The sequence below is a fragment of the Myodes glareolus genome, chromosome 3, assembly GCF_982192425.1.
Source record: "Myodes glareolus chromosome 3, mMyoGla1.1, whole genome shotgun sequence".
NCBI classification, from domain to species: Eukaryota; Metazoa; Chordata; class Mammalia; order Rodentia; family Cricetidae; genus Myodes; species Myodes glareolus.
In genome coordinates this window covers 55,402,744-55,413,918 of record NC_142028.1, presented here as the reverse complement: position 1 = coordinate 55,413,918, position 11,175 = coordinate 55,402,744, and the positions used below count along the sequence as shown (strand labels likewise).

The 11,175-nt window shown below is 40.4% G+C and overlaps 1 protein-coding gene across 1 annotated transcript; it reads left to right on the top strand.

Annotated features, from left to right (window-relative positions):
* Nucleotides 1–7,186: 7,186 nt before the first annotated feature.
* On the top strand, nucleotides 7,187–7,574 carry LOC148122659 (large ribosomal subunit protein eL36). The gene has a single exon (XM_087904478.1). It carries the CDS (start codon nucleotides 7,218–7,220, stop codon nucleotides 7,533–7,535), a length of 318 nt encoding a protein of 105 aa, XP_087760604.1. The 5' UTR covers nucleotides 7,187–7,217; the 3' UTR covers nucleotides 7,536–7,574.
* The last annotated feature ends 3,601 nt before the right edge of the window (nucleotides 7,575–11,175 follow it).

The window sequence follows — 11,175 nt, the reverse complement described above, 5'->3', positions numbered from 1 at the left end:
TATTATAGGCTATCAGTCAGTGAATTTTAAAGGGGGATATTTTGTAACATTTACTATTGTTTAGTATTTTCTCACTAGAGACATTCAGTAAGTAAATAATGGTTAAAATAGGGAGAAAATAAATAAACACAATGTCTTACTATCCATTCATAACAGCTATTAATGCTTTGGTGTGATTCCAGTAGTATAATTTATATATGTACAGGTGCATATGCTTTAGACAGACATCCACATGCATGTTGGTGCAAATTAAATATTAAGTTGTATACCCTTTTCTCATTTTAACTTTAATGATGAGGATATACTATCAACTGATAAGTTGTTTGTAGAATACACAATGGCTGTTTACAAATAAACTCTAGTTATTGAGCGTTGCCTCATCTGAATTCTCATGGAAACCACCCTGGGTGACTTGATCAGCTCAAGTGATTATCACTTTCAGACCTCATCACTATCACCTATGTAATAAAGGGATCATCAGAGCATCTACCTTGAGGAGGTTTCATGGCCAATGCAAGCTAAGATCTCAATAAATGCTCTTCATCATTTGGGAAAGAGTTTGCAACCTTGTAATGTCTGTGGAAGGAACACCACCAAACTTACTCACAAAAAGTTCCAACCGCTGAACACTCAGTCCTACCCAGCATCCTTCCCAGCTGCTGCCCTGTGTGTCCTGTGCCTGGTTCTTTAGGACTACTGACCATCACTGGATTCGGGTGAGCTTGGGTATTATGTATTTTTGACCATGCTTCTCTGCTAGCCCTGGGAGTCCACCTCTAGCTTCCTTACCTAGAAATATACAGTTTTCCAGAACTTAAGCTGGATATCACCTCTTCTGTCTGTCATTGTCTGAGAGCTGGTTAAATCTGCTTACCCTTCCCTGATATTAACAAAGATTTTGCTGTCCTATCTTCTCTTTGTACATTCATCTAATTTTCTCTCCTCTGTCCCTCCCTCTTCCCCAAACCCTCCTTTCATTGACTACAATAGATAGCAATTAAGAACAAAGGCTGTGGAATTAGATTTTCTTAATTCACAATAAGGTTTTGAGATCAAAGCCCCAAGATGTTTTTCATAGTGAAGCCCTAATTTCTTTGCCTCTTAAATAAGTAGAATTACAGAGCGACTAGAGTTACAGAGTGACTGGGAAGGGTGAATGCATGAAGCACTTGCCACCCACCTGCTCTGTACAAAGCCCTAAATAAATGTTAACTCCCAATCCATATTTGCTCAGCACTTACTTTGTGGCAGGGCCTCTTTGTGTGGTACCCTGTGTTATAATGGTTTGTGCATGGCCTGATGCTCTTCTTAAAGATCAGAGTTGAACAGAGAAATTTAAAAGAATCTTTCCATACCATGCTTCAAATACAGATAAAATAGGGGTGGCTAAAATATTTCTGTCAACATTTGGTATGCCTTTCACAGTCTCTGCTGAGCGACACTTCTAGCCTAAGAGGGTACACACCTGCTGGTGTGAGAAGTATGACCAGTCAAAAGGACTCTGGTCTTCTGCATTAGAGTCGCCTGCCTCCTTTCCCAACTCACCTTTTATGCTGCCTCTCGGGGCGTCCAGTGGTCAAAAGAAATCTCTGCATGACTTCAGCAATGGCCTTCAGCCTCCTTTTCTACCCTGAAGCTGAAGAGTAGATGCCAGTTACATATTTCTGCAGGAAAGGATCCAGGGACTACTTAATTTTCTGTGTGGATGTGGAATGCTTTGTATTTTGTTAAAACCCACATTGCATTCTTTTCACTAAGCAAGTGGTCCAATCTGATTAACACAATAAGTTTTCTTTTGTTGCCAAACACTGCCAGAGGCAAAGGTATCACTCAGGGAACCTCCCCTTCCTCCAAACAAACACACATACACATCAAGAAAAATAGAGATCTGTGCAAGTGTAATGGAATGAAAATAGCACTTAGGAACGTATGTGTATTGTGAAAAATGACCAAATAAGAGTTGCTGATTGTTTGTAGCCCTATAATGTAGGACAGAAAAATTGGTGCCCAGAACTCTGACATTTCAAAGCCAGAGAACATGTTGCATTTTTCCTACTATGCTATTTTTGTTATTCTCCCTCTATTTTACTTTAGTAAAGACCAATTCTTCTGCACTGAGGCCGTTCAATTAGAGCATTGCAAGTGTTGTCAGAATGACTTTGGCATAGGGGCCCAGGAGCAACTGATATCATTTGGAACAGAACACATCTTGCCTTCACCACTCTGGTGTGGACCTTGTGATAATAGCTTTGAAAAAACACTGGGCTATCTTACCATTTTCAGCTTAGTCAACCAGGCAAGCACATTAAAAGTAAGCTATCTCACCTTCCAGAGGTTTCTCTCAATTGACTGGCAGCTCAGCATCCTTGTACTCTTGTTCCTTTCTTCTGAGCATACATATTTGGTTGTGTTGTCTCTATTCTGGTATAGAAAACAACACGAATCCCCTGAGTATAAGTTGTTCCCAATGTTGTACTCTTCTTAGTCATTCCCATCCTTCTTATTCGGTCTGGGCATGTAGACCAGGCTTATCTCAAATTTACTGCATTGCCCATGCTGGCTTCACACTTACGGGTCCAGCCTGTTCCAGCCTCTTTTATGCTGGAAATGTAGACATGGGCCACCTCATCCAGCAACCTCTTATTTCTAATGAATGGATTATAGCAGAAATGATACTGTATGATGTTTCTGAATAGATCATAGGTCAATACAGATTTTATAAAAAGGAGTCTGGCCATGCACACTTAATCCTAGCACCGGGGAAGCAGAGGCATGTGGATTGCTGTGAGTTTGAGGCCAGCCTGGTAAGATAACAAGATCTGGGTCAGTCAGGACTACATAGTGAGACCTTAAAACAATTATTTTTTAATTGAAGGGCTATACAAATGGTAAATTTCCCCCTTGTTCAGTGATTATTAGATACAAATGTGGCTGTTGGTTACCACCAAGATGTGTGTGCCACTACTGCAGCCTTAGGGCTATCATGTCATGCTGGATATGGTTGTACTCCATAGGCATTATAACTGAGTAGGGCTATGGGTTGCTTCCTTCTTTGGAAGCTTGCATGACACCTCCTGGGACCATGAGAGCTCATTCTTAGGGAGGAAGCTTTCAGATAAGCTCCAGATTAGGGAATTCTGGGCCCCATGTCTGGACTGCATTATGTCTACAGCAATAGGGACTTAGGTTCCTCTATTGTGGGGCAACCAATGGTAATAATAATAGCTTGTAATGTTTTGTAGAGTCTCTTGGACAGACCTCTTTTTTCTTTTCTTTTCTAACTCACTGAGTCCAAAATTAGAGCAACCCAAATGGACATGGGTATGAAGCTACCCACTGACATACGATCAACCTATTTGGGTTCATAACTCTGAAGAATACTGACTTTCCCGTCCCTAGCAGCCATTAGTTGCCAATAGTGCCTCATCTAAGGGTGAGGCCTTTTCTCCATCTATGTTGGAGTGCTAACTGACTTGATCTTGCGAATGTTTTGCACAGGCAACCACAGTGGAATGGTCATCAATATATTTTGTTCTCTTGTGAGTACTGTTTCTCTCATGAGCAGGTATGTGCTCCAGGTTAGTCCTTCAAAATTCAATTCCTTGGTCTTTACAGGAAGAAAGAATGGAGAAACTCTTTCGGTCACCTAGTCCCTAAATGAACAGCATGTAAGCCTTAAACTACCAGATATTCTGGCATCAAATGACTAAAGCTTATCCAAGAAAATAACCAACAAAGAAGAACGGGCATATTGGGAGAGCAAGATGGAGTTCGTGAACACTGGTGGCATCACTCAGATATCACTGCAGAGCTGCTCCTAAGGTCGAATTGCAATTATAAGAGCCTCTTGTGTAGCCTTTTATATATCCAGAGATTGTAAGGGCTGAAGTTTACAGATTCTAACAAACTAAACACAACTGCAGAGCCCGTAATCAGACCAAGAAACTGACGTTTATAGTTCTATCAAATTTCCTTTTCGTGTCTCCATTTCACTTTTCCCTAGAGGTAAATACTATCTTAGATTTTTGACAGCATTCAACATCTTCACTGTTTTTTAAAAGACTCACATCTCAAAGGCTTGGTATCTAGAAGATGGTTGATCCTTTAGGGTGCAAATTCATTGGAATGGAGTTAAATCATTGGTGGCTTATGCATGAAGGAGTTATTGAGACTCTGGATACTTTGCCTCTTTGCTTTCTGGCTACCATGAGTGAATAGCCCCTTTCTATCAGCTGCTTCCACTACAATGCACTGTGCTGTCACAGGCCCAAAGTGCAGAGTTAAGTCACCATGGGCTTGAAGCTCCTGAAACTGTGGTCCAAAATAGCTCTTACCTTCTATTAACCTGATTATGCCAGAAATTTTATCATAGCAATGCAAAGAAGACTTCCATGATCATATATTATTTTTTGCCCTTTTGTACGATGTCCAAACCCTTACTATCTGTAGTTTTTGGTATTTGATTCTTTCATATTTTATCCTGCTTCTATTATTTTACCTTATTGTTACATGGAGTTAGGTTCTTTATTGATGTTATTATATCATTTTCAGTTGGATGACTATTAATATAATTTAACTATCCCATTTTCATTTGTTTTTGTCTGTTATGATTAGAGATGCCATAAATATTTCTGAGTATGCCTTTTGATGAGCTTAGTGTTCACAGTTCTGTTTGGTGTGTGCTTGAGAATGAAATACCTATATCACAAGGAACATGTAGATTTGTTGAATTAGTTATCCCCAAAGAGCTATTGTGACGGGATGCTCCTTCAACACTGTATAACAGTTTCAGGGGTGATATGAACAGTTCAGTGATAGATCACTGGCCTAGCATGTTTAAGGTCATAGATCAAACTTTAGTACTGAAAAAATAAAAATAAGTTCTATTTTACTTTTTTTTATCAGTATTGAATATTGTCCATTTTCTTCATTTTTATTTTTTAGATAGAAATGATGTAACACTGTATTGTGGTTTGAATTTACATCTCCCAACTGACTCACATGGCTCAACTTTTAATCATGTTGATTGACCATTTCAATATTCTCTTTTGTGAAGCATCCAAGTTTATTTTCCTACTGGGTCAGCTCTCTTTTTCTCACTTATTTTAAATAGTTCTTTATATGTTTTAGACGTGTATCAGTTTGATGGTGAAATTTAGGCTTGCCAATACATTTTTAATATGAACTTGAGCTTAGGTTTGTATTACTTAAAATTTGTAGTTTTTAAGGAATGTTGCCTGGCTAAAATACTCAATTTGGCTACCAAGGCCATTGCCTACTTGCTGTTCCACACTGAGGAAATCCTAGACAGTGTCTTGATATAAAAATGGGTAAGAGTTCTCCAAAGCAACCATTGTTATTCGATACAAGGTTGTCAGACAAGGATTTGGCTAGCTCATATTCTCTTCTCTGCTCATTGGGGGACTTAGAAAAGAGGAATATTTAATTTTCAAAGGGCTACAAGGCCAAATACTCTTTCTGTTTTGTTTTCTCTAGTTGTTTCTATTCATGTGTCTTTTAAAGCAGACTAGACACAATGCTTTGTCACTCATACTCATGTGTCCACCAGGTTCTCCGATCATTCCTAGATTGGTTCTTAACAGTCTTGCAAAAGTCCATGCAGAGGAACTTGTGTGTCACTGGTCATAGCTGTAGAAAACATGCTCTCAGCCTCTCCAAGGCATTGCTTAATCTCCTCTTAAACTTAAAATCTACCCCCCACTTAATTCTATTATCAGCAAGTTGTAAAGCACAATTCCTTAAACCTCTGGGGTGAAATGTCTTTTTCGCTTTCATGAAGTCTATCCTCACTTGTAGACAAAACATGTCAATATGAACGTTTGAGCCTGTCTGTCGCCACTTAGCCTTGACATTATTCACCTGAGATGTCTACACTGGTAGAGGATTTCATTATCAATTTTTCAAAAATGGTATCTATTAGACTGGGAAGGAATACTAATTGGTAAACCAGTTAAAATGGCATTTCTAAATAAGTGTGCATCAGTAGTAAGACTGCACCCATCTCAGGATTATTATTGAATTTGACTCTTTTGATATCATATGCACTCAAAGGCTACAAGATTAGATGATGACAGGGAGTTAGAAAAAGTAATTAATTAGTTCTCAGACAATTTTCAGTGCATAGTATTCACTCTCAACTCCCTTCTCCCAGCCACTTGTGTCCACCCTTCCTCCTTCCTTTCCACAACTCTTCTCTCACAGTCGTGTCCATTCCTTTTATTTTCTGACCCAGTGAGATGAAACAGAGTTCTCTATGTGACAGTGGATTTGAAGCCATCTATTGGAGCCTGATGAGCTAGCCAGTGTGTACTCAACTAAAGTTGATTTTTTCTCTCCCAGAATCTACCAACAGTAAACAGTTCACAGGTAAAGGGTAGAGTCCCATGAGCACCTCCCCTTTTCTTGACTGACTGGTGCTAAGGGCTTGTCTTGCATGGTCCCATTGCAGGAAACTACAGTTTTTGTGAGTTAATTTTAGCAGTTGTTGCATTGAGTCTATAGAATAGTGTTTTGAAACCCTTCACCCAGTCTTCTTGTTCTTAAACACTTTTTACCTCTCTTCTGTGATGTTTTCTTGAGCCTTAGAGAGGGTTTAAACACCTTGTTTAAGATTTGAACCACAATCATTGCCAATTATCCACATCTTGGGAAGTCATGCATCAATCTGAATTCACCATCGTTCATTGTAAGCAAAGGCTTTTTGGAAGCTGCTAAGTTTTTCTATATTGATAAGCATAGACATTTGAAAGGCGGTTGGCTGCTATGTTACTCATTAGTGATGAGTTCTTTGTGGGGGCTCAGTACCTACATAGACTTCAGTCGTTAGCTCGGCTCACTGTCACACAAATTCCATACACTTAATGGAGTGGCTCTCAAACCAGCAAGAGAGCAGAAGAATCAAGCCATCATTGCACAAGTGGCGATATCTTAATATCCATGTTGTTTTTTAATATTCTATTAATTTTGGCTAATATTCCAAGAATCTGACACATTCATCTCTCCAACACCTCCACCTCTATCCCTATGTAAACCCTTTCACTTACAGTATTCCCCTCTTTACTTTTTATCTATGATCTTCTATCTTTTCTCCCTGAAGATACTCCTCCTGTCTCTGCCCATGCTTGGCTTCCACAGGTATCAGTATTAAAATAGGCTAGAGAGCTTCCTGTCGCGGCCGCCATTGGAGAGGAGCAGCCATGGCCCTGCGCTACCCCATGGCCGTGGGCCTCAACAAGGGCCACAAGGTGACGAAGAACGTGAGCCAGCCGAGGCACAGCCGGCGGCGCGGGCGCCTCACAAAGCACACCAAGTTCGTGCGGGACATGATCCGGGAGGTGTGTGGCTTCGCGCCCTACGAGCGGCGCGCCATGGAGCTGCTCAAGGTGTCCAAGGACAAGCGCGCGCTCAAGTTCATCAAGAAGCGGGTGGGCACGCACATACGCGCCAAGAGGAAGCGGGAGGAGTTGAGCAACGTGCTGGCCGCCATGAGGAAGGCGGCGGCCAAGAAGGACTGATTCCCCCTCCCCCCCCCCCCCCCCCCCCGTTCCCAATAAACGATTCTGTGGCGCAAAAAAAAAAAAAAAAAAAAAAAAAAAAAAAAAAAAATAGGCTAGAGAATTGATGCTGGGATTCACATATGAGAGAGAACATGTTGTCTTTCTGGACCTAGGTTACCTTAGTTAAAGTAATTTTTCTTATTCCATCTATTTACCTGAAAATTTAGTAATTTAATTTTTCAGTACAGTTGTTTACTGGTCCATTGTGTATAAGTGCGACATCTCCATTATCCATCAACTGATGGACAACTTGTCTACTTCCATTTTCTACCTATATGAACATGCCTGAAATCAACATGGATGATCAGGAGGCTGGATAGATGGCTCAACAGTTAAGAGCACTGGGTGCTCCTCCAGAGGTCCTGAGTTCAATTCCTTGCAACTATATGGTGGCTCATAATCATCTGTAATAAGATCTGGTGTCCTCTTCTGGTCTATAGGGGTAAATTCAGGCAGAACACTGCATAATAAATCTTTAACAACAACAACAACAACAACAACAGTAACAACAGAAATAGATGATCAGGTGTCTCTGCAATTAGGTATAGAGTCCTTTGGGCATATGCCCAGGAATGGGATAGCTGAGTCATATAGTAAATCTATTTCTAGTTTTCTTGAGAAACTTCCAGTCTGACTTCCAGAGCGGCCGCACTAGTTTACATCTCTACCAACAATAAAAGTTCCCCTTTCCCTAGCTCTGTGCCAGCATTGTTATTTGTTGTGACGGCTATTCTGACTAGAATGAGATGGAATCTTAAAGTAGTTTTAATCTGCATTTAGTAGTGACTAATCATGTCAAACACCTTTAAAGTGTTTCCTAGCCATTTATATATCTCCCTTTAAGAGTTTTCTGATCAGGTCTGTAGCCCTATTTCAATATTTATTTGCTTTTTTTGGTGTTTAATTTTTTGAATTCTTTCCATATTCATGTTACTAATCCTGGGCTGGATATACAGCTGCCAAAGGTATTCTTCCTTTCTGTGGGCTGACTCTTTACTCAGCTCACCATTTCCTGTGCAAAAGCTTTGTAATTTCCCAAGTATTACTTCCAGTGCTATGAGAGTCCTCTTCCGAAAGTCATTTGCTATACTCCTATGTGGAAGTGCACTCATTACTTTTTCTTCTAGCAGTGTTACAGGATCAGATCTAATGCTGTGGTCCTTGATCGACTCGGGGTTGAGTTTTGGGAAAGATAGGAGATAGGGATCTAGTTTCATTCTTCTCTAGGTTTCCTAGTACGATTTGTTAGGTGCTGTTCTTTTTTTCAAGTATATTTTGGCCATCTCTGTCAAAACTCAGGTAGCTGTGTATCTGGTTCCTCTATTCTGTTCCATTGATCTAATTTCTTGATTTTGTGCCAGTGCCATTCTCTTTTTACCACTATGGCTCTGTAGTATAATTTGAAATCAGTTGTTCAGTTGTGATAATTCCTGTCGTGTGTGTGTGTGTGTGTGTGTGTGTGTGTGTGTGTGTGTGTGTATATATATTTCTGTGTGTGTTTTAAATTTAGGATGGCTTTAACTGCTCTTGGTCTTTTGTGCTTCCATATAAATTCTAGGATTATTTTTTTCTGTATCTGTGAGGAATAACCTTGAAATTATTATTGCAATAGCATTAATTTTGAAAGTTGCTTTTGGTAGATGACTATTTCCACTATATTAAGTCTTCCAATTCACTCCACTACTTGGAAGGTCTTCCAGTCTTCTGGTGCCTTCCGTTTCTTTCTTCAGTGTCTTAAAATTTTAACTGGAGAGGTCTTCCCTTTCCTTGGTTAGGTTTACTTCTAAGTGTGTGTGTGTGTGTGTGTGTGTGTGTGTGTGTGTGTGTGTGTATGTATGTATGTGTTTGTTATCAATTAGACTGGTTCTTTTTCCTTGATTTTTTTTCTTGAATGCTTGCTATTGGCTTATAAGAAGGTTAACGATTTGTGGGTGTTGATTTTGTGTTGTGACACTATTGTGAATGTATTTTCAGCTCTCAGAGTTTTTGATGGAGTCTTCCCTGGCTGGTTTTGTGTGTCACACAAAAACTTGACACAATCTAAAGTCATCAAAAAGGAAAGAGCCTCAGTTGAGGAAATGTCTCTATGAAATCCAGTTGTAAGGCAATTTGTAACTAACCCTAACTATAATTTAACTATTAGTGATCAATGGAGCTATCTCTTTGATGGTGGCCCTGGGTTCTATAAGAAAGCAGACTGACTAGAATCCACTTATGAGTGAATACATACCATATTTCTCTTTTTGGGTCTGGGTTACCTCACTCAGTAAAGCGTTTTCTATTTCCATCCATTTGCATGCAAAATTCAAGATGTCATTGTTTTTTACCGCTGAGTAAAACTCTAAAGTGTATATGTTCCACACATTCTTTAACCATTCTTCTATTGAGGGGCACCTAGATTGTTTCTAGGTTCTGGCTATTACAAATAGTGCAGCTATGAACATAGTTGAACAAATGCTTTTGTAGTATTATAGGGCATCTCTTGGGTATATTCCCAAGAGTGGAATTGCTGGGTCCTGAGGGAGGTTGACTCCCAGTTTCCTGAGAAATCGCCATACTGATTTCCACAGTGGATGCACAAGCTTGCATTCCCACCAACAATGGATGAGTGTTCCCCTCACCCCACATCCTCTCCAGCATAGGCTATCATTGGTGTTTTTGAGTTTAGTTATTCTGACAGGTGTAAGATGGTATCTCAAAGTTGTTTTGATTTGCATTTCCCTGATCGCTAAGGAGGTTGAGCATGACCTTAAGTGTCTTTTGACCATTCGAAGTTCATCTGTTGTGAATTCTCTGTTCAGTTCAGTACCCCATTCTTTAATTGGGTTAATTAGAGTTTTAGTATCTAGTTTCTTCAGTTCTTTGTATATTTTGGAGATCAGACCTTTGTCTGATGAGGGGTTGGTGAAGATCTTCTCCCAGTCGGAAGGTAGCCTTTTTGTCTTACTGACAGTGTCCTTTGCTTTACAGAAGCTTCTCAGTTTCAGTAGGTCCCATTTATTCACTAATTCTCTTATTGTCTGTGCTATTGGGGTTCTACTTAGGAAATGGTCTCCTGCGCCTTTAAGCCTATAGTTCGTGATCCTAGAGAAGCTAAATTAGAAGGTGAACCTGAAGAAAATCATATAGTTATCCTCCTGGATATTGGAAGTAGACAAGACTGCCAGCCAACCTTGGGTGCATGGGGGAGGAGGGAGTAAGGGGTGATGGTTAGAGAGAAGGGAGAGGGGGAGGATTGGGGATGGCTTGGGGGAATGGGATGGGGGGAGGGAGGAAGGATGGTTATGGGAGCAGGGAGGTATATATCTCAACTAAGGGAGCCATTTTAGGGTTTGCAAGAGACTTGATTCTGGAGGGGTTCCCAGGCCCAAGGAGAAGTCCCCAGATTGTTCCCTGGGCAGCAGAGCAGAGGGTGCCTGAACTGGCCTTGGCCCATAACCATACTGATGAATATTTTGCATATCACCATAGAACCTTCATCTGGTGATGGATGGAGATAGAGACAGAGACCCACATTGGAACACTGGACTTAACTCCCAAGGTCCAAATGAGAAGCAGAAGGAGGGAGAACGTGAACAATGAAGACAGGATCAGAGGG